The 23,946-nt window shown below is 43.4% G+C and overlaps 1 protein-coding gene across 2 annotated transcripts; it reads left to right on the forward strand.

Annotated features, from left to right (window-relative positions):
- The first annotated feature begins 1,770 nt into the window (after positions 1-1,770).
- On the forward strand, positions 1,771-20,007 carry LOC127576362 (zinc finger protein 229-like). Of its 2 annotated transcripts, XM_052026864.1 has the most exons (3): positions 1,771-3,487; positions 5,206-5,344; positions 18,372-19,957. In XM_052026864.1, the coding sequence occupies exon 3, from the start codon at positions 18,690-18,692 to the stop codon at positions 19,866-19,868; it is 1,179 nt and encodes a 392-aa protein (XP_051882824.1). In that variant the 5' UTR covers positions 1,771-3,487; positions 5,206-5,344; positions 18,372-18,689; the 3' UTR covers positions 19,869-19,957. The 2 variants fall into 2 exon arrangements, with proteins under 2 accessions (XP_051882824.1, XP_051882825.1); XM_052026865.1 differs by lacking the exon at positions 5,206-5,344 and having other exon boundaries at positions 18,372-20,007.
- Positions 20,008-23,946: the final 3,939 nt, after the last annotated feature.

Genomic DNA, 23,946 nt, shown 5'->3' on the forward strand with positions numbered 1-23,946 from the left:
TTTAAGGCAAGCTAATAGAGGAATCCCTTGAAGTGGATCCCTCCGAACATGAAGAAAGACACTGCTGTGTTGTTGAATGGTCTAAGTCATGGAAACATGACATTGACGTCATTAAATTAGAGCATAATGAGAAATCTTAGTGACGATTCCTCCACTTTAGACGGACACCTCATTGTGCTTTCTCTTTATGGAAAACAAGTACGTATCCATACTTCTCATTTTAAACGCTTTAGTTTCCTCAACTATGGCCACTATTCCACTCCTTTGTCAAATGTTAAAGGTAACACGATGATTTTTTTTGTAGCACTGGTTTATATTCTAAATGTTTCAATGAAACCCTTGATCCAGTTTTTGCATGGCAAGGTAACATGGAAAGATGCACTGAAGAAGGAGGTAATGTTTTCATACAAAATGACCACTCTAATAGGACTTTTAGAGATTTTAGTCCCAAAGACTATTGCATCTACCCAGACCTCCCATTCGCCTTTAATCAGACAGTGGAGAATAGTTCCTGTTTATTTGCTCATAAGATCTTACAGCAGAAACTGGTCTCAAATTATTGGTGCGTACCCGAAGCCAACTAAATGTCCGATAGACTTCGACTACGAGTTGAGAAAAGGGGCAAAGGGGCTTAAAACAAGTTTTACTGTTGGAAACCAATTGATGGTGCTAATTCTTGGGATTGCATTGATAACGCCACTCCCCAGAGAAATAACATTCCATACAAGGTCAAGCCGCCAATTACTGCTATGTATTCACTTGGGTGGTACGATCATCAAAAGGCATAAGGCAATTCTTCCCGTAATAATTTGCATGACATTTTGATAGATATAAGAATCAAACCACCTGTCCAACCCCGCCCTGATAAAGGTCACTCCCGTGATGGAACTGATATGATCCGAATGGTTCACTCCAATGGTGGAAATTTCCAATGATAGAAACTGTTCAGAAATACCGCTGTCAGAGAATCATCCCCTTTTTAATTTTTGTGAGGGAGATGGCTCTCGGAATAAGCTTATCACGTCATCCTTGCTCCTCTCCTCTTCCTGATTCTGATCACCATTATTGCCTAAAGATATGCATGTTTCTCGACTCATCTTGAGGGGGATCTTGATGTATCTATTGCCAAAAATCGATCTAACAACACAGTCACGAGAAAAGATGAGACAACAAACATTTTCTGCTCACCCATTTTGGTATTGCATATATACTTTTTGACATGGGTAACCTATATAATAAGGTTCTTAAGACTTTACATATTGTACTATCATAAAAGACCTAACAGGAGAAGACAGCAATACACAGCCTAACGGAACAAGAATCAGTGGACTTGCTTACAGGACTTATTTTCAGAAAATTCAAACAATGAATCTTGTGTAACATTCAGAGAAAAAAATGAACACTCCTCTGAAAAGAAACGGACCACCTTCACTTTAGCGTAAGACGTCACCATGGTGACGAGAAGAAATAACGATACACAAAGACACTGACCAAAGCCTGAACTATTTCAAAGTTGGAATAAGCATGAGCTGTTTACGAAGAAGAAGAAGAAAAATATGATGGACTAAAATGGACATTATATGAGAGTGTCTTGCGTTGTTGTCACACGTTTATGGAGTAAATGATGATTAATACTCCGTGAAGAGTTTAGGGATATATACAGCTGAGATCAAGGACATGAACAGGCAATCAATTTATGATCACCCAGAAACCCTTCTATTGGGAGGTCCTCAATGTGTCCCCTGAGCACCCGATCAAGAAAAGCTCCTCTCGTACCGGTAGCCTACTGGAACAGTTGATGAAGTGAGAGACTGCTCCCAGGAGGAATCCTGGCAGGAGACCGATCTCGAAACTAGTTTCAGCAAGGACAAGCTGGGCTAGAAACCTTCGATTAGCAAGAGGGGTGTGTGATGGATATTCACTATCCAGGCCCCAGAGGCTAAACTCAGCTTTTTAAGACAGCAGAAGAAACTGTCTAAAGTTCAAGATGTTTACTGTTAAATGTTGAATCTTTAACCAGTACTATTTACCCATCCTCTTCAGAAGCAACACTGTCCATGTTGACCTAATTAAACCTCCTGCCTCCTGACCTGATCAAAACAGTTGAGAAAACACCACATGCAGTTGAGGTCCTCACTAGATGACTGGCAAAAAAAACCCGATATAAATATCAGAAGGCAGTAAGGGTGGGGAGGGGTTACAGAGATGAAGACATAGAGTCTGCTCCTCAGCCTCGACCCGAGAAGGGTCTCTTCCCAGAGCGACCTTTTTGCGACGGACGAGTTGTTCGTCTGCAACTCATTGGTATGTTTGTCTAGTTTGTAGGAATTGTACTTGTGTTTGGAAATCCTTTGTAGAATTATAACCTCTGTTCGAATTTACTCCTCTAATAAACGTGCCCCATTTGAATAACTGTGTTTAATCTGCTTCGTTAGCTGGAAGTATCTCCTCCTTGGTTGGGGGGGGGGGGGCACCGCTGGAAATAATGATTATTGACAGCTAACTCCTTCAGAAAAGAGACTAAAGTAGTTAAGTAAATTAGGTTAATACAGTATCATCTCCCTAAAGTGAGGGTACTGATCGATACCTATAACTAATAAGACAAGGTCTCGACTTAAGTTTAGGGCTCTAGAACGGGTACACTCAATATCATCACAACTGACTCAATCACAACTGAGTCTGCTCTGCTCGGCTTGACCCAGCCCCCGATTTTTGCTGCATGGGGAAGACGGGTGGAGAGAGAATGCAGGCGGTAATGCCCCATTCTCATCCGGCAGAAGATACCTGCAGCCCTGCAGCGGCCGACAAATCCACTCCCATCCATCCTGCCGTCTCCCAAATGCCCGATTAAATTGGGCGTTCGTTACCCGAGGAGGATCTGTACTGAATTAACCAGCGATTGTAAGAAATTGGTTAGAATTACGTTCTGCCTGCCATAATGTAGCAGACATAGGATGGAGATGAATTTCTGAGTGCAGTCAATTTTCAGAACGCTGCTCCACAGTCCCTCTTGACTGACAAAATCAAAGGCATTAAAGACCATGCAATGGTTGGTGCTGCTCCCTTTATTTCTCTCGGAGCTGTCATGAGATGATGACTCTGATTCAGGGAGGAAGCAGGAGAGGACCCTCGCGAACACACAGCAAGGAGAAGCCTCTTTAGTTACTTATGCATTTGGAGGATTCTGCAGGCAGTTTTAATGCGGACTTTCCACTGATCACTGTCCTAACACCATGCAACTTTTTGCTTCACTCAACAAGCTTCCATCTGCTTAAAGCCGCAACAGAACTGCAGAGTGTGTGCCAACTCGGGTCTTGCCCAGGCTGGATCCCGCCCCCTCCCCCATCCTGATTGGTTGGAGGAGGACTTTGGCCGTCGGGACCCTCTCCCTGCTTTCCATTGGTCCAACCGGCACGTCATTCACAGGGGGAGGGGGCAACATCTGCTGAGCATGCGCGGACCGTGGCGACAATGAGTGACGCAGAAGGTAAGAGGGGCACGGCGGTTAACAAACTCCAGCAGGGCTTCAGTTCTATAAACAAGCCATGCGACCAGAAGGACGAGTATAAAACTGGGTTATTTACCCTCGGACCCCAATATGAAACGATGAATATTTCCCCCATTGCCCGCCGCCGCTTTCCCTTTCTCCCGTTTCATTCCTGACGAATCCCCAGAAACGACCGTTGGCTCCCACGGCGCATGCGCAACGGGAGCCTCAACGTCAGGGAGCGTCCTTAAATGGAGGCAAACGAGGGCAGGGAGCGTCCTTAAATCAAAAAAGAATGGCGATGGACCAGGCAGAGTATGGGAATTAAGGTGAAATTGTATCCAGTAAATGGCCATAAAACCTCTTATTCTTGCTTTTAGAAAAGAATACTAATTTTCCTATTTTGGGAACTCCGAAAACTCTAAAATTTCCTCCCCCAAATTCTTCACTTTGATTCATTCTCTTTTAACTTCCCCTTTAAAACGTAGCGTTTTGATTTTTTTCTCAAATGGCTCTTGTATTTCTTTATGCAGCTGGGTGTCAATTTTTATTTTAATTGGTTCCTCTAAATTTTCTTGGAACATTTTACAAGGTTGATGACGCTGATATATATTATTCCAAAATGTATCAGAACTGGGAGCTTTTGGAAAAAGGCAGCTTGTTAGAAGGGGAAGAACGAAGCGAAGCAAAGCACAGACAGACTGGATATGCAAAGAGGAAAAAAAACCTCAAGCTGTAAAGGTTTTAGGGGTGGAAACTGTGTGTGTGGGGTGGGGGGGGGGGTGGTGGAAGCTAAATGTATAAAAGTGAAAGACCTGGGAGAAAGTAGTGAAGGAGATCTATCAGACATAACTGAATTGATGAGTTCAGTGGGAAGTGTGAGAAGATATTTTAGTTTGCATTTATGGGATGGGGTATTGCTGCAAGGCCAGGTTTCGTGTCCTTCCCCAACTGCTCTTGAGAGTGTGGTGACGAGATGCCTTTCTTAACCTCGTGTTTCTTCAGTTGAAGATCCTCTTACTGCATTGTTGGGTAGTGAGTTCCAGCAATGATGAGGTAATGGCAGTGTAGATCTGAAGTCAGCATTTTGTGCGACTTGGGAGGGAGCTGCAGCTGGTGGTTATCCCATCCATCTGTCTCTTGGTGGGAGCTATGGCTTTAGTATTTGCAGATAGTGTGATTTATTTATAGTGGATTTTGCAGATTATTCAGACTGCAACCAGGGTACATTGTTGCTGGAAGGAATAGTTGTTTGGAGTGGTGGTGGGGAAACTCACAAGTGGTCTACTTGGGCCTGGATGCAGTTACCCTGCCTGTATTGTTGGTGGATGATTAAGGTGGAGAGTATTCCAGCAGTGTCTCGACTTGTGACTGGATGGTGGAAAGGCTTTGGGAAGGCGGGGGGAAGTCACTTGTGACAGGATATTCAGTCCCTGACCTGTTCTTGTAGTTGATCCAGTTAAGTCTTTGGCTAACAATGAGTCTGAGGAAGTTGATGATGAGCGTTTAATAATGGTAATATCAAGAGTAGGTGGTTGGATTCTCTCTTTGGAGATATGCACAGCATGGGACTTGTCAATTATCAGCGATGTCTGAATGTTATAGTCATACAGCATGGAAACAGGCCCTTCTGTTCACTAAGTCCTCACTGGCCGTCAAGCACCCAGTTGCACTAATTCTACACTAATCCCACTTTTATTCTTCCCAATTCCCCCCAGATTCTGTCACTCACCTGCAAACCAGGGCCAATTAACTTACCAACCTGCACATCTTGGGGGAGGAAGAGACCAGAGTACCCGGATGAAACCCATGTGGTTACAGGGAGAATGTACAAACTCCAGACAGGCTGCACCCAAGGTCAGAATTAAACCCGGATTACTGGAACTGTGAGGCAGCAGGTCCCCTTGCTGCATCTCTGTGCCACCATAACTGTTTGTTTAGTTCTTGCTGCATGCCAGCAATAAGAACTTCATTTTATATCAAGTCATGAATGAAATCAAATGATTTACAGTCGTCAGCAAACATTTCTGCTCATAACCTTGCAATGGAAGGGAGGCCGCTGATGAAGCAGGGAGGGTGGTTGGGGGTAGCACACTGTGTGATATTCTGGAGCCAAGACCTCCAACAAGCTTAGCCGTCTGTTTTGTATGAAGTATGACTCAATTAGTTAAATTTTTCTCCTTTGGTGCCCATGAACTTCAGTTACACCAGGGTACCTTGATGGCACACGCAGTCAAATGTTGCCTTGATGGGACAAATGAAAGGGCTTTTAAGTCTTAGGGCACCAGGATCAGTTTTGGGATGTATGACTTTACAATGCAGACTTGTTGCACCTCAGCCTAGCTGGGACCAAAGTCCTTATAGTTTACTAATACCATGGGGTGGGTTGAGGTTTATACTGACCTGGTATGAGAATGGGCAGGGAGATGCAGTTTAAAAAGGTGAAAGGAAAGTTGCACAAAGGATTGGGAGTGACAGCACCGGGACAAGAAATATTTCGACTTTAGGTTTGAGCAGACTAAGAATGCAAGAATGTGTAAGATAAGTTTACAGTGCATGGCATGTAAGAAAGTACACAAAGAATATTAAACAGGGTTGGAGAGCTGCAAGAGCATTTAGCTGTTTGGACTTGTGGTATGGTGCTGGTAATGGAGACCTGACTTCTAAAGAGTAATAGGAGTGGTAGTAAATGTTAATAGATGCAGGGAAAGGTATGGAACAAAGGTGAGGCTTGGGGTAGCTGTATTGATTCAAGAGAATACTGCATTGCTGGAGAGAGAAATGTTAAGGAACGAATTAACTTAAGAAACGGTAGAGGTGCCCCAATAATGAGAGCAGTATCCATCATCTTCTTTGGGATTCCCTTGGGGTAGAAGATGATGTAACTACTGGAGTTGAAGTCAGTGTGGGATCTGCAGACTGAGCCAGGTATGGGGCAGTACTGGGAATATTGAGCTCGGGGAGATGTGGACTTTGGTTCTCTTCCCATACAGTAGAGCTGGAGGTTTTACGGAGACAGCATTGGCAGCATTTTTCCAGAGCTATGAGATGCCTGGTTTTGGAAGCATAAGAGAGGGCAAGGATCACTGCAACATGATATAAGCCTTGTGTCTGGCTTCTTCAAATGTTCTTTTCCCCAGATGGCTGGTGGTCTGAAAGCAGTGGTGAATTTCATCATTGATGTATGCCCTTGTAGAGAGATGGTTCATGTCAAATGGAAGGTTGTCCATATGTTTTCCAGAGTCTTGTGGTGGACCTTTATTGTCAGAGGCAGTTTGGTGGAGGATTGTTGACTTAGTGAATTTAAATGTGAGGCCCATTCTCTCGTATGTTCGAATGAAACAGTTGACAATGACTTGGAGCTCAGCCTCTAAACCTTCATGTACATAAATGTCATGTGTATACTGCAGCTCAGTGACTGAGGCTGAAGTGACCTAGGTTCCGGAGTGTACAATTTCCCATTTGTACTGTAGACTTGCCCCACTACAGTGGGAAGGTTGTTGAGCTGAGATGCAGCACTGAGAAGATGCAAATTAAGAAAAGAAGACGTGTTCTTCTCCCCTGCCTTTTCAGCATTTTGAAGCAATCACTCTCTTCACCACTCCCTGGTCCACTCTTCTGAGCCCACCAACCACTCTTAACCTTATGGCACTTTCCCATGCAACCACAGGAGATCCAGCCTCGGAACTTTCACCCCTTCTCACCAAGCAGTGACCCAAACAGTCCATCTAGGCGGAGCAGTTGCACTTCTTTCAACCTACTAGACTGCATTTGGTGTTCACAACATGGTCTTTACACCGGAGAAACCAAATGCTGATTGGGTAATCACTTTGCAGAGCATGTGTTTAGTCCGCAGGAGTGACCATGAGCTTCCAGTTGCCTACCATTTTGATTCTCCATCTCACTTCGACTCTGACCTTTCAACCTGTGGCTTCCTGGACGGTCACAAGAAAACCCAATGCAAGCTTGACAAACAGCACTTCTCCCATCCAGGCATGTTGCCATCTCTCCAACTTTAGGTAGCTCACTCTTTCAGGTTGTGTCAGGATTGGCCATTTCTCCCTGTCAACATTTGACTCTGTCTTTATTTGTATTGTGTGGCCCACTGGGAACGTCCCACAGCCTCACTATTAACAACACATTACACAGATAAAGAAACATAATGTGATTGGGACTGTCCCCAGTAACCATTTTGGACTCCTCAGTGAGAGATATTCCCTTTGTTCTACCCATCCTTCCCCCACCCTCTCTCCTGCTGAAAATTAACGTTTTTCTGCCTTTCCCAGTTCTGACGCCAGGTCTCAGGCCCGAAAAGTTAACTGTTTCTCTTTCCACATATGCTGCCTGACCTGGTGAGTGTTTCTGGTATTTTCTGTTTCATTTTCTGATTGCCAGCGCCTGCAGTTTTTTGATTTTAGAGTCGTAAAGTTACACAGCACAGAAACAGGCCCTTTTGTCCACCATCGTGGACCCATCACTACTAATCTCACTTACTGGCATTTTGTCTGTAGCCTTCAATGCTTTGATGATTCAAGTGCTCTTCCACATACCCTTTAAATGTTGTGAGACTACCTGCCTCCACCCCCTTATCAGGCTGTGCATTCCAGATTCCAGACTGGGTGGGAAAAATAAATTCCCCAGATCCCCTCTAACCCTTTTACTCTTCACCTTAAACCTACGTCCTCTAATTTTAGACATCTTCGGTATGGGGAAAAGTTTCTCATTATCCATCCTATTTATGCCCTTTATAGTTTTGTGTACCTTCTGTCAGGTGTCCCCATCAACTTCCTCCACACCAAGGGTGTATTAACAATTTGGATGAGGTGGCATAACTAATAAGTTTGCAGATGACACCAAAATTGGTGGTGTGGTGGACAGTGAAGAAGGTCGTCTAAGCTTGGAACAAGTTCTAGATCAACTAGGAAATTAGGCAAAGGAATGACAGATGGAATTTAACTCAGACAATTGTGTGGTGTTGCATTTTGGGAAGTTAAACCAGGGCAGGATATACACAGTAAATGACAGGGCCCTTGGGAGTGTTGTAGAACAGAGAGACCTAGGGGTACACGTACATACTTTTCTGAAAGTGGCGAAGCAGATAGACAGGTGGTGAAGAAAGCAAATGGCACACTTGCCTTCATCAGACGGGGCATTGAGTACAAGAGTTGGGACATCATGTTACAGCTGTACAAGAGGTTGGTGAGACAGTACCTGGAATATTAGCTGCAGTTCTAGTCGCTACACTACAGGACAGATGTGATTAAGCTAGGGGGGTTGCAGAAAAGATTCACACTGATGTTGCCTGGACTGGAGGGCTTGTCATAAGGAGCAATTGGATTGGCTGGGACTGTTTTCCCTGGAGCAAAGGAGGCTGAGGTTTATAAAATTGCAAGGGGCACAGATAAAGTGGATGGTCACAGTCTTTTTCCCACAGTAGGGCAGTGTAAAACTGGAGAGCGTAGGTTAAGGTGATAGGGGAAGAATTTAAATGGTGCCTGAGGGGCAAGCTTTTCCACAGAGGGTGGTGGATATGTGGAACAAACTGCCAGAGGAAATGGTAGGGGCAAGTGCAATTACAATGTTTAAAAGACATTTGGACCGGCACTTGGATTTAAAAGGACATGCACCAAATGTAGGTAAATGGGGCTCGCTCAGGAAGGTGCCTTGGTCAGCATGGATGGGTCGGGCCGAAGGTCCTATTTCCGTGCTGTATAACTCTAGCTCGATGTTTCTATGCAAACAAACCCATCCTATCCAGTTTGCCTTCATAAGTGAAACATTCTATAATCCTGGTAGATCTCCTTTGCACTCTCTCCTGTGTGGTCCTGTCCTTCCAATAGTCTGGTGACCAGAACCGCACACTACTCCAATTAATGCTTTAAAAAAATGCAAGATGAATGTAGGTTGTTGAGTGAAAAGCTTGAAGGGTTTGTGAATTTCACAAAAGCCAGATCACATTCTTGCTTTCGTTACCAGGAGCTACTTTATTTCTAGTTGATAAAAGGATTTTAAAAAAGTCTGGAAAAACTGTAAGAACAAAATCTGCCTTTTACCAAGTTCATTACCATAGTTATGCATTCTTGCTTGGTGTAAAAATACAAAAGGAAAATCAAGCTAACCATGAGTGGAATCTGGAATTGAGGCAGATTATCAGTAGAGCAAGTTTGAACAGCTGAATGGCCTACTCCAGATTCTATTTCTATGTTTTCTAATCCTGCTTTCCTCATTCTCCCTCTATTTTCTTACAGCCCTGCCAATTACTTTCCATCAGGTGCTTACTTAATCCTCATTTGAAGATTCTGAAGGTTTCCACCTTTCTGTAGGCAGATCATGTGTATAAAATAGTTTTTCCTCAAACACCCTTCTGCTGTTGAAGGAATCCAGATTGTTCTTAAACATTCTCACCAAGGGAAATATCAAATTAGAAAACAAGACAGAGGTATCAATACTTTAGGGCAAACCCTCGATCATAGGTTGAACTCAGCAGTCTGTTCCAAGATGTGCCCCCTCCACCACCCCCCCACCCCCAAGACAGCCCCCCTAAAATGTGAACCACCTTTTCACCTACTGGAACTCACTTACATGCTATGTATTTTGATCACATTGCTTTTATTAGGAACCATTAATAAAAGAATAAACCACTAACCCAATACTCAACTTTGGCTGGTTGGGTCTTGGTCTTGCATAGAGCACAGTTCTAGCCTCCATGTTGTTAAAAAAGGTACAAGGAACGGATAAAAGTCCAACTTAAGGTTCATTGGGATGACATTGTGAGAAATTGGACAGGCTGAAGCTCTTTATTCTGGAAACTAGGCACAGTGGCAAAGTTAAGATGAAGATTAGAAGGATATTTAGAAAATCATAAGACAATGAAGCAGAGTAACATGGTTTTATGAAAGGAAAATGGTGTTTTGACAAATTTGCCAGAGGTCTTTGAGGATGTAACAGACAGGGTGAGTGAGGGGGAACCTGTAGATGCAGAGTATTTAGATTTCCAGAAGGCAGTTGATAAGGTGCCACATAAAAGGTTACCACATAATGTAAGAGTGCAGAGTGTTAGGAGTAATATATTGGCATGGATAGAGGAATGGATTTTCTCAGATTGAAAAGAGTGTTGGGGCAATGACACAGCCTTGATTGACACCAACTTGCACTGAGATAAGCCTGATTGTGGACCTACCTGTTGATTAAGATCACACCTTGCTTGGCATCATGTAGCAGTTGTGGGATGGAGCAGAATTTCTGTGGGCAACCAAATTTGAGAAGGATGTTTCACAGTCCCTCAATTGGTACGGAGGTTGACCCCAATCCCTGCTTGTGATGACTGATGAAGATCATGTCCATTGTGCCCTCAGGTGTATAGAATCTACACTTTGAGCAACTCTGACCATCAGAAGGAGGCAGTTCGGGAGGACACTGCTGTTGGCTTTCCCTGTATCAGGAGACCTCAGATGAAAATCAAACTGTCCCTGTGAGGAGACCTCAGATGAAAATCAAAAAAAAACTTCACATGTTAGAAATGTGAAAATAAACTTCACATGTTGGAAATGTGAAATAAAAACACAAAATGCTGAAAAGCAGGTCAGGCATGCGAGACAGGCAGCTGCAGAGGAGGTGGAAGGAGGGATAGCCACTTCTCTGCAGCCTAAAACTATCTTTTTAAATCTGTATTTTCCATTTGAATGAAGAGGCTTTAACCTGAAATATTAACTGGTTTCCACAAATGATGCCTGTCCTGCTGAGTGTTCCTAATATTTCCAGTATTTATAGAAAAAAAAGTCCCTTCTATCTATTGTTTCTGGATTTGTCTCCTTTCCTGAAGGTGATCATGATTATAACATTTGAGGTCTCATGCCATGGCCTCCTTCTCTTTTATCTCTATAAATTTGTGACTGAATTCCTCTCCACCAAGCTTTAGTACTTCACCAAAGACACCGTCTGCTCCAGAAGCCTTTTTGTTTTGTCAAGGAATGAATCTATCTGGTTAGAACTAATAAGCAGTGAGGTAGTTTTATACTAATGAGAGTATCCTAAGTGCCGCCTATTAGTGCAAATTTGCAGGGAAATAGAGGCAATGTTAAAAAAGCTGAAGAGTAGTGGAACTATAAATTTCATAATGTAGTTTGAAATAGTAATCCGATCTCCAGTAATCCAGCACTTGAAACTTAGGTGCTACCAGATTTTCCAGACTATTGTATGTTGTTCATATTAAGCATCCCAACAGGTTTTTAATTTAGAACAATCTGCCAGAGGAACTCAGCAGGTCAGGCAGCATCTGTGGAGGCTGAGGGATGGTCGACGTTTTGGGTTTCTACCCTGACCTGAAACATCGATGATCCCTCTGCCTCCACAGATGCTGCCTGACCCACTTGATCGCCAAGGTCATATTGGTCTAACTGACTTTGGCCTATGCAAAGAGAACATTGAATCAAAAGACACAACATGCACTTTCTGTGGCGCACTTTCTGTGGCACACCTGAGTACCTAGCTCCTGAAGTTTTACACGTTCCTCCAGCAGCTTTTTTTTGCTCCAGATTACAGGATCTGCAGTCTCTTGTGTCTATTAGTTTTTTAGATGTTACATTGTATTGTAAAAAAAATTTACAAGTGAATAGGGAAGGTTAAAGGGAGTGCAGGAACCAGGTCCCGGTGAGATGGAGGGGAGTGTGGGAACTGGAGCCCCAGTGAGTCAGAGAGGAGCATGGGTACTGGTCCTCGGTGAGTCAGAAGAGAGAGTGGGCACTGGGGGCCCCAGTAAGCCAGATGCTGAGCCATCAGGATTTCTGAATAGTTAGATAGCAGATTATTAAAGTTGTACACTGTAAGGCACAAGTCATAGGGGAGGAAGTTTTGAATGTGTCCAGAAAAAAATTCTTAACCAGTATGTTTTTCATCTAGTATGGAAGGAAGTGTCCTTGGGAATGAAGTATCAGTGGAGGAAGATGTAGGAAAAAGCTGTTGAGATGTCCGCAGCTATTCTGAACATTGTGATAAGGATTTTGACTACTCTGTGATTGGGGAAATAAAGGTATGACCTATTGGATAAGGGCTCATTTCAGTGGATAAGGTCAGATCTGGCCTGGGTAAATTGGAATCAAAAATGAACATGCAAAGCTTCAAGAGAATATCGGAGAAAAGACTGGTGACAGACATAAATGGAATACAAAAATCTTCTGTAAACATGTAAACCCATCATGGAATAAATGGGACTCGCAGAATGAGGAAGGACGTGTGGCTGCACTAGCAAGTCTTAGTAAGAACGTGCCTCAGATCAGGAGAAACCACAGAAGAGGGGTGCTGAGAGAGGTAATGAAACAAATATGGAATAAATGGGGAGTGGTAGCATTCACAGAAAATTGCCCTGAGTGACAGGAAATAGGGTAGTTGTGAAGAAATGTCTTTGGACTGGAGGGAAGTCTACACTGCTCATAGAGCCATTGAGTAATACAGCATGAAAATAGATGCTTTGGCCCAACTTGTCCCTGCCAACCATGGTGCCCACTAGACTAGCCCCATTTGCCCATGTTTGGCCCATATCACTCTAAACCTATCCATGTACTTATTCCAAATGGTCCATCTCCCTAGGGATCAGTACTTGAACCACAATTTTTCTTGATAGATGTAATTGATTTGGGTTTGGCAGGGCACAGTTTCTAAATCTTCATATAACAGTAATGTTGAAGGCAAGAGGACTGAGAGGGGGATAATAATAGACCTGGAGGATTTAGACAGGTTGATAAGAAAGAAAAATGCAAGGGTTATAATTTGTAGGAAGAATAAAGAGAGTCAATGTAAATCTGATCAGAAAGAGGTAAATGGGCTTAAATTGTTGAAAGTGACGGAGAACGTCGTGAAATGGGATCTTGTGATTTGTAAACAATGGCCTCAAGTACAAGAGCAAGGAAGAAAATTAGAAAATTGTGCTGTATTGTGGAATTTATGGGAGATGTGCAGGTGGGTGAGAGAGTTCAGAAAATCCATGTTGCTATTATGATTCCAGGGACAAGGGACTTCAGTTACACAGATTGGAGAAACTTGGTGTTGCTCTTGGAACAGAAAAGATTGAGACGGGATCGGATGAAGGTATTTAAAATCATGAGGTGTGTTGGTAGCCTACATAGAGAGAAGCTGCTGTCATTGGTGCAAGGGTCAAGAAACCAGACTTGGAATGAAGGTGAAAGACAAAAGAAGCAAAAGTGACATGAGGGGAAACATTTCCATGCAGCAAGTGATTAGGATCTGAACTGCACTGCTGGGGGTTTAATGGAGACACGTCCAGTTAAACATTCATGTGGAACAACAAAAGTTGTGAAGAGAAAATATTTGTAGTTCTATCGGGAAAGTGCATGGGACTGGGGCCAGTTGGATTTCTCATGCATTGGGCCTGCATGGATTCATTGGGCTGAATGGCCTCTCACGTGATAAGCTTTCTGTCACTCTATATTGAGGGCAGACAGCCTCAGCTTGCAGCTAGGTTTCAGTTCATTTGTCCATGATTGGAGCAAGTGTGTAATGAGACCTGGAACTGAGTGGTCCTGGTGAATCCTGTTTCTCTTCCTAGAGATGTGGCCTGACCTGCCAGCATTTTCTGTTTTCGTTTTAGATTTGCAGTATCAACAGATACTTTGACCTTCACTTGTCTCTAGATGTTTGTAAGGAGGACTTTGCAAGGTTGACTGGCTGGGAGTGGTTTTGCCATCTCTGAAACTGGTGTTGGCTGTTCTGTTTGTTTCTCTTTTTGTGTTTTGTCACAGCAGTTTTCAATGCTGAGTAGTTTGTTAGGTCATTTAGACCAGCCGTTCTGGTAAGCCAGGGCTTGGAATCTCATGTGGGCCAACTAGCCAAGAGCAATAGATTTTGTTCCCTGAAAGATGTAAGTGAACCAGGTGATTTTAATGGCAAGATAATAGATTTTTGTTCAGGTAAAACTTGAACAATTGATTTAATGATTGTTATTTAGCTGAATTCAGATTCCCTGACTACTGTGATGGGAGTTGCTCGTCTGAACTTTTAGTACTGTGCAGGTAGTTGTCAATTTATGATTAGGTGTTCTATCCTTTAACTTACCAAAAGCTTTACTAATTTTATGTCAAAGTTCACAGATTTATTAAGTTTGTCTATCAATAAAACCTCATGTAGAGCAATGGTGATTGCACTCCAACAAGATACAAATTCAGTCTGAGTGTTTAGGTCAATCTAATTCTTTGAATCCAATTTCTGATTGTAATTTCTTTAGCTTTTCCTTACTCTGGAAGGAGACCTTCACAAGTTTCTTGCATCACTTTTTGATTTAAAGATATCTCCAGCTAGGAGAAACAAATGAGAACCCACAATATTATAACTCAATTGTTTACCCAAAGGCTTTGCTAATGACTTATTGGCATAACAAGATCAGTAAAATTACTTCATTCTCTGTTTGTGCCTTACTGTCGTGCATTTTTCTTTATGCTGCAAGTGAAATCCTTCATAAGTCTGACTGATTCAGTGCCAGTTAGAGTCTTACTGCCCTGATTCTAAACTCTCAATGTAAAAACAAAATAAATTAATTGTCCTTGTTGCCATCTTCTAGTTCTCCTTCTCTCCTTGTGTATTTCCTGTGAATTTTCTCATTGACTAGGTGGTGATGTAAGTGTTGGACTTTGTTTAACCTTCCAGTGGTCACCATTTTAGAGTGGCCAGTTACTTTCTTTTAAAAGGTTATATTATTTCCTGGTGAATCCCTCACTGGTGCCTTTCTACCTCCAGACTGTTGTAATGTTACAATTTTAGAACGGTACTTCCATGTTTAATAAGGGTTAATTAATAAGCTATCAGTATAGTTATCATGAACATTATTCTGCTCGCACCCTACACTGGATACAAGTGACAGTGGGTATAGGAACAGAATGAGGAGGAGGTTAAATGCGTGGCTGAGGGATTGGAGTAAGGAGCAGGGATTCAGACTTCTGGATCATTGGGGCCTCTTTTGGGGCAGGTATGACCTGTTCAAAGAGGATGGGTTGCACTTGAATCCCAGGGGGACCAATATCTTGGCGGGCAGGTTTGCTAAGGCTACTGGGGAGAGTTTAAACTAGAATTGTTGGGGGATGGGATCCGAACTGGAGAGACCGGGGAAGAGGTGTTTGGCTCTCAAATAGAGAAAGCTAGTAGTAGGTACAATAGGCAGGTGATAGAGAAGGGACGTGCTCAGGCAGGTTTGAGATGTGTTTATTTTAACGCAAGGAGTATTGTGAACAAGGTGGATGAGCTTAGAGCTTCGATCAATACTTGGAGCTATGATGTGGTGGCCATTACGGAGACTTGGATGGCTCAGGGACTAGAATGGTTGCTTCAAGTGCCGGGTTTTAGATGTTTCAGAAAGGACAGGGAGGGAGGCAAAAGAGATGGGGGAGTGGCACTGTTGATCAGAGATAGTGAAACAGCTGTGGAAAAAGGTGGACGTCGTTGAGGGACTGTCCACGGAGTCTCTGTGGGTGGAGGTTAGGAACAGGATGGGGTCAATAACTTTACTGGGTGTTTTTTTATAGACTGCCCAGTAGTAACAGGAATATTGAGGAGCATATAGGGAAGCAGATCCTAGAAAGGTGTGAGAATAACAAGAGTTGTTGTGAGGTAATGTTAGAGATCTGGAAGAGTATAAGGCTAACAGGAAGGAGCTTAAGAAGGAGATTAGGAGAGCCAGAAGGGACATGAGAAGGCCTTGGCGGGCAGGATTAAGGAAAACCTCAAGGCATTCTACAGGTATGTGAAGAGCAAGAGGATAAGATGCGAAAGAATAGGGCCTATCAAGTGCAGCAGTGGGAAAGTGTGTATGGATCCGGAAGAAATAGCGGAGGTACTTACGTCAGTATTCACTACGAAAAAGATCTGGGGGATTGTAGTGGGGACTTGTAGTGGGCTGAAAAGCTTGAGCATGTAGATATTAGGAAAGAGGAGGTGCTGAAACTTTTGGAAAGCATCAAGTTGGATAAGTCGCCGGATGAGATGTACCCCAGGCTGCTGTGGGAGGCGAGGGAAGAGATTGCGGAGCCTCTGACAATGAGCTTTGCATCGTCGATGGAGACGGTAGAGGTTCCAGAAGATTGGAGGGTTGTGGATGTTGTTCCCTTATTCAAGAAAGGGAGTAGGGATAGCCCAGGGAATTATAGACCAGTGAGTCTTACCTCAGTGGTTGGTAAGCTAATGGAGAAGATCCTGAGAGGCAGGATTTATGAACATTTGGAGAGGTATCATATGATTAGGAATAGTCAGCATAGCTTTGTCAGGGGCAGGTCCTGTCTTACGAGCCTGATTGAATTTTTTTGAAGATGTGACTAAACACATCGATGAAGGGAGAGCAGTAGATGTAGTGTATATGGATTTCAGCAAGGCGTTTGATAAGGTACCCCATGCAAGGCTTATTGAGAAAGTAAGGAGGCATGGGATCCAAGGGGACATTGCAGTGTGGATCCAGAACTGGCTGGCCCACAGAAGGCAAAGAGTGGTTGTTGAAGGGTCGTATTCTGCATGGAGGTCGATGACCGGTGGTGTACCTCAGGGATCTGTACTGGGACCCTTGCTGTTTGTGATTTTTATAAACGATCTGGATGAGGAAGTGGAGGGGTGGGTTAGTAAGTTTGCGGATGACACAAAGGTTGGGGGTGTTGTGGATAGTTTGGAGGGCTTTCAGAGGTTACAGAGGGACATAGCTAGCATGCAAAGTTGGGCTGAGAAGTGGCAGATGAAGTTCAACCCAGTGAAGTGTGAAGTGGTTCATTTTGGTAGGTCAAATATGATGGCAGAATATAGTATTAATGGTAGGACTCTTGGTAGTGTGGAGGATCAGAGGGATCTTGGGGTCCGAGTCCGTAGGACGCTCAAAGCGGCTGCGCAGGTTGACTCTGTGGTTAAGAAGGCATATGGTGTATTGTCCTTCATCAATCGAGGAATTGAATTTAGGAGCCGGGAGGTATTGTTGCAGATATGTAGGTCCCTGGTCAGACCCCACTTGGAGTACTGTGCTCAGTTCTGGTCACCTCATTACAGGAAGGATGCGGAAGCCATAGAGGAGATTTACAAGGACGCTGCCTGGAATGCGGAGCATGCCATATGAAAGCGGGCTGAGGGAACTCGGCCTTTTCTCCTTGGAGCGACGGAGGATAAGGGGGGACCTGATAGAGGTATATAAGATGTTGAGGGGTACTGATCGGGTAGATAGTCAGAGGCTTTTCCCCAGGGCTGAAATGGTGGCCATAAGAGGACATAGGTTTAAGGTGCTGGGGAGTAGGTATAGAGGAGATGTCAAGGGTAAATTTTTTACTCAGAGAGTGGTGAGTGCATGGAATGGGCTGCCGGCAATGGTGATGGAGGCAGATACGATAGGGTCTTTTAAGAGACTGTTGGATAGGTACACGGAGCTCAGAAAAATAGAGGGCTATGGGTAAGCCTAGTAATTTCTAAGGTAGGGACATGTTTGGCACAGCTTTGTGGGCTGAAGGGCCTGAATTGTGCTGTAGGTTTTCTATCTTTCTATGGATTAGTACAAATCCATTTCCTAATCACTATTGATGGTCTGATTCACTTTGTACTGAGAGAGACAATGTGCACTGTGGTCTCATTCCTGAATACCTTTGTTAGTTCTCAAACTGTCGCCTGTTTAGATGGGAACCTCTGTGTTTGGAATAGAACCAGCCAGAGGCCATGCCTTTGGCAGTGGGAAGTGAACTGAGAGTGGAGAAAATGATGTAAGAAATTTGAATTTCAGTGCAGGGTGAAGGGAGATGTATGAGACGTGGATTAATTGTGACAGGGGAATGCAAGGTAACAATGTTCCATACAATGTAGGCTTGTCTGTTCTAATTTCTTATTCTGGACAGTGATGACTTTCATTAACTCCTTTTTACAGGGTGTAATAAGCAGAGAATTTGCAGATGGGAAGCTTGAACCAAACTTCACATCAAAATATGACCGTCTTTCAATATTATCACTCTTTGAATATAAAAGGAGAAATTTTAATCTGTTCTGTCTGTGGCAAAAGATTTCAGACATCAATATTACTGGAAAAACACTGAGACACATTTAATGCACATGTTGGAAAGGACATCAGTTACAGAGCCTGAAAGATCATCTAACCATTCACAGCAGTGAGAAACTGTGTTCTGTGTGTGTGTGATCGAGGCTTCATTTGACTGTGTCTCCTGAAGGAAGACAAGGACCTTGGATCATGGAGGCACCATGGAAATGTGGGGACTGTGGGATGGGATTCAATGATCCATCTGATCTCGAAACTCATCAACGCACTCACAGCAAGGAGAAGAGGTTCACCTGCTCCATGTGTGGGAAACAATTTGGTCAGTTATCTGACCTCCTAAGACACCAGCGAGTTCACACCGGAGAGAGGCCATTCACCTGCTCAGTGTGTGGGAAGGGATTCACTCAGTCGTCCAACTTGGTGGCACATCAGCGACTTCACACCGGAGAGAGGCCATTCACCTGCTCCCTCTGTGGGAAGGGGTTTGCTTATTCCTCCAATCTGCTGAGACACCAGCGAGATCACATTGGCGATAGACCATTCACTTGCTCGGTGTGTGGGAAGGCTTTTATTCAGTCATCCGACCTCCTGATTCACCAGCGGGTTCACACCGGGGAAAGGCCGTTCACCTGTTCGGTGTGTGGGAAGCAGTACACTCGTTCATCCAACCTCCTGACACACCAGCGAGCACATACTGGGGAGAGGCCGTTCTCCTGCTTTGTTTGTGGGAAGGGATTTGCGCAGCTATCCCACTTAAAGTCACACCAACGAGTTCACACTGACCGGAAAACCTTTGATTGCTCTAATTGTGAGAAGAGCTGTAAGAGCTCAGAGGATCTGCTGAGGCACCAGCGAGCTCACACCACAGAGAGACTGTTCTCCTGCTCTGAGTGTGGGAAGGGATTCACTCAGTCATCACACCTGCTCAAACACCAGCGAGTTCACACTGGGGAGAGACCATTCACATGCTCCATGTGTGGGAAGGGATTCAAATGTTCATCCAACCTGCTGATGCATCAGCGAATTCACACGGGGGAGAGGCCGTTTACCTGTTCCATCTGTGGGAAGGGATTTGCCCAGTCATCCAGCCTGCTTACTCACCAACGCGTTCACACTGGGGAGAAGCCGTTCTCCTGCTCCGTGTGTGGGAAGGGATTCACTTGTTCATCCAACTTGCTGGTACACCAGCGAGTTCACACTGGGGAGAGGCCGTTCTCCTGCTCTGTGTGTGGAAAGGGTTTCACTCAGTCGTCCCACCTGCTGATGCACCGGCGGGTTCACACTGGAGAGAGGCCGTTCTCTTGCTCGGTGTGTGGGAAGGGATTTGCCCGTTTATGCAATCTGCAGACACACCAGCGAATTCATAAGTGATTGCTGGATTTGTGTTCAGTTGTGGTTGTTGATCCCTTATCATTCTGACAGTCAGGGTTTGATTCTGTTGATGTTAAACTGTTGAGAAGTTTATTATTGATACTCTGTACATCTGAAATAAATTGGTTTTCCTTTCAGTAGCATGTTAGTCCTTTACCTCCTGAAGATTAAGGACTTGTGATATATTCTATCTCAGAATGTCACAGCTTGTTAAAATTTGGGCCCACAAGATGTCTGGATAAAAAATTCTCTCATCCAGGAGAGCTTTCCCCAATACTCTTGTGGAAAGAATGCATACTGGTTTCTCTTCTGGCATATTTAACTCTAATCTTAAAGTTGTGTGTTTTTATTCTCTAAGTTTTCATTTCTTAAGCTCCATCTAATGTCAAAAAAATTGTTTACATTACCACATTGTCAATCACTTGGTCATTGTGGGTATCTGGATCAGGCTCTGCCATCCAAACACAAGTGCATCACAGCCTCAGGTTGGACATTTCAAGCACCGATGTCAATCTAGCAAAGTTACACTGGACCCAATGTATCATTTGAGGATCAGTTCAAGAACCAAACATGGTTCTCCAGAAGGGCTTTGACCTAAACACTGTCTTGAGCATGATTCCACCTACTTGAGAGAGGCTGAATTACTATTTGGTTTTGTCTAATTTTTGTTTGTATGCTCCAGCTTTGCAATATTTATGTCCAAATGCCTTTGATCCACCAGTTACGAAATTTTCACTAATTATACTTGCTTCCCATATGGATGACCTCCCACTTCTGTGCAGTAAGTTCTCTCTGCCAGTATTTCCTACCATTAATCTGTCAGCATAGGCTAAGTTACCTTTTTTTAAAAGACAGAAGTTGAGAGGTGCTGTAATGGAGGCTTTTAAAATTACAGAACGTTTGGCAGAGTCGACGAGAGATCTTCCAGCACAAGAGCAGAATTGGAGACCATCGAATCAAGATTTTCACCAAGAAATTAAATCAGAAATTTACTCAGTGAGGTGAGAATGTGGGATTCGCTACCACAGGGAGTAGGTGAGGTGAATAGTTAGAGGGAGACGGGACCAGAAGGTCATTTGGATGCTACAATTCCAGATTACAGGTGTGCCTACTCTTCAAACCTGTGAAGTGCTTTGTGAGGACCTCGGGCTGTGGAAGCATGATAGAAATGCCAATTTGTTTATTTTATTAAATGCTGAACTTTGAGTGCTTTTACTATTGTTACTAGTCTTGTGCTGAACCTTGTCAGTTGTTGGGTAGTCCACTGACACTCCTGCATTGTCTGTTAATGATCTCAAAAACAGAATGTCGTCAGTTCGGCAAACATTAATCAAAGGATTATAGAAACATACAATACAGAAATAACTCCTTATAGTCCATTTCATCTGTGAGGCCTATCCACTATAACCCTAGTTTCCAGAATTAGGCCTGTATCCTTCCTTTCCTGTCCCAAATGCCTTTTAAATGCTGCAATACTAAATGCCTCCACTACCTCCTCTGGCAGTTGATGCCAAATATTCACCACCCTCTATGTGGAAAAACTTACCCTTCAGAACTCTTAAATTTCTCCCCTCGCACTTTAAACCCATGCTCTCTAGTTTTAGATGCTTCTGTCCTGGGAAAAAGATTCTATCTTTCCTTTCTGTGCCCCTCATATTTTCATAAACCTCAATAAAGTCACCTCTCAGCCTCCTATGTTCCAGTGAGAATAAGTCAAGCTTATCCAATCTCTCCTTATAACCACAGCCCTCCATTCTAGGCAACATCCCAGTGAATCTCTTCTGCATTCTCTCTATTGGTACCCCATCCTCCCTGCTGTGTGGTGACCAGGACTTTTATACTCGATGCAGGCAAGCATACCAAATGCCTTTTTCACTACCTTCATGAATCTGTGTTGACTGCCTATGATTAACTCAGAAGAGCTTAACTAATCTAATGATGGGTTGAAGTAATTTCTCTGCAGATGATTTCCTTGAGTACACTGGAGCAGGCTGTCGGATCCAGGAGATTGAACATAGGAGCAGGAGACAACGATTTAGCCCCTTGAGCCTGGTCCAGCACTCAGTGAGGTTGCAGCTGATCCATGTCTTAACTCCATCTGCTTTGGAGCCATCACCATTCTAACTTATGATGAGCAAAAACCAATTGATCTCTATCTTGCCATCAATTGACTTCCATGGTAGATGGTTCCACACTTTCATAATTTTTAACCTGACCGAGCATTTCTTAATTTTTCTGCCTGTAGGTGTGACTCTTACTTTAATGCTTCACTTCCTTTTCTCAGACTAGTGCTTAAAGTTTCCATCTACCCTATTGATTCCTTCTGAAACAAGGACCTCAAATAAATCAGTATTGATACTCAGGGAAAATGACCCAGTTTGTGTAATCTTTTCTCATGATCAAAGCCTTTGAGTCAGGTTTCATTCCAGTAAATGTGCCTTAAGCTCCATCTAATGCCTGTAAAGATGTGATGCCTGGAGTTGTACAGTACTCTAAATAAGGTGTAACCGTGGCTTTAGATAACTGACATAAGACATCTCCATTTACTCTAGATCCCTAGAAATGAATGCCAATATTCCATTCGAAGTTTTTGTACTTGATCACTAGCTGACACTGAAAAGTGTATTTGGCTACTTGTCACTTTGACTCTTCTTTCCCCAACTTTCCACTTTTATAATAATATTCTGAGCTCTCCATTTCTGCCCTCCACTTTACCTGCAATCAAAATCCAGCTGCTTAGTTTTCTTTTCCTCTTACTTAATGTTCCTGTCTATGAAACTTATCACACCGCTAACCTTTATGTCACTGGCATGTTTGTATATGCCAGTGGTTGAGGCAGGTATAATAACAACATTTAAAATACACTTGGACAGGTACATGGATTGGAAAGGTTTAGAGGGATAAACACAGGCAAGTGGGACTAACTTAGATTGGTGACACAAGAGAGACTGCAGATGCTGGAAATCTGGAGCAACACGCACAAAATGCTGAAGGAACTCAGCAGATCGGGCAGCATCTGTGGAGAGAAATAGTTGTTTTTCTGGTTTCTGCCCTCTTTCTTTCAAGTCCTGATGAAGGGTCTCGGCCCAAAATGTCGACTGTTTATTTCCTTCCACCGATGCTGCCTGATCTGTTGAGTTCCTCCAGCAATTTGTGTGTGTAGCTTAGATTGGTACCTTGATCAACATAGACCAGTTGGGCCGAAGGGCCTGTTTCCATGCTGTATGACTCTGTGACATGGTTCTTTTTGTATTGTGGCCATACATCAAGCAAATAGGTGAGATCTCAGCAGAGCTCATGATGGGACACCTTAACTGATTTCCAAGCATAATTTGAATATGTGCCTTGTGTCCCTTTCTTCTGCCCATCTGGTCTTTTCATATCATCAAAACTTTGGCTTTGTGAGTCATCAGCTAACAACCTTTTATCTGGAACAGTTTTAAACAAATGCTTGATAGTCCACGGAAAGAATTCAAATCTTTTTCCTTTTTATAGAAAAATTGTTTGGTTCGTTAGGCCTGATCTGCTCTGTTAAAAACCTATGTTGGCTCCCACTTACCAGCTCCTTAAGGCAATTTGCGCAGTCCTTCATTGTATTGAAATAACAGCCTTCGCATACGGATGAATCAGATTACAAAAGTTCAAAGGGTGTTTTTAAACACTCTGACCATGAGCAGCTAGAAAACCACAAAAGATTTATATACACCCCAGTGCCCATGCTAGGGAAAGGCTTTTGCTTGCCCACCTATAATCCCAGCTGCTGAAGCAGTAACAATTTCCGCATTGGATATATTGGTATTGGTTTATTATTGTCTCTTGTACTGAGGTACAGGGAAAAACTTGTCTTGCATACCGTTTCTACAGATCAAATCATTACACAATACATTGAGGTAGTACAGGGTAAAAGCAATAACAGAATACAGAGTAAAGTGACACAGCTACAGGGAAGTGCATTGCAGATAGACAATAAGGTGCAAGGTCATAACAAGGTAGATTGTGAGGTCAAGAGTCCATCTCATCCTATAAGGAAACCATTCAATAGTCTTATCACAGTGGGATAGAAGCTGTCCTTGAGCCT

The sequence above is a fragment of the Pristis pectinata genome, chromosome 12 (genome assembly GCF_009764475.1).
Source record: "Pristis pectinata isolate sPriPec2 chromosome 12, sPriPec2.1.pri, whole genome shotgun sequence".
In the NCBI taxonomy this organism is placed as follows: Eukaryota; Metazoa; Chordata; class Chondrichthyes; order Rhinopristiformes; family Pristidae; genus Pristis; species Pristis pectinata.

Coding starts and splice junctions, on each gene's coding strand:
- LOC127576362 (XM_052026865.1), top strand. CDS start 18,690: ATGGAGGCACCATGGAAATGTGGGGACTGTGGGATGGGATTCAATGAT.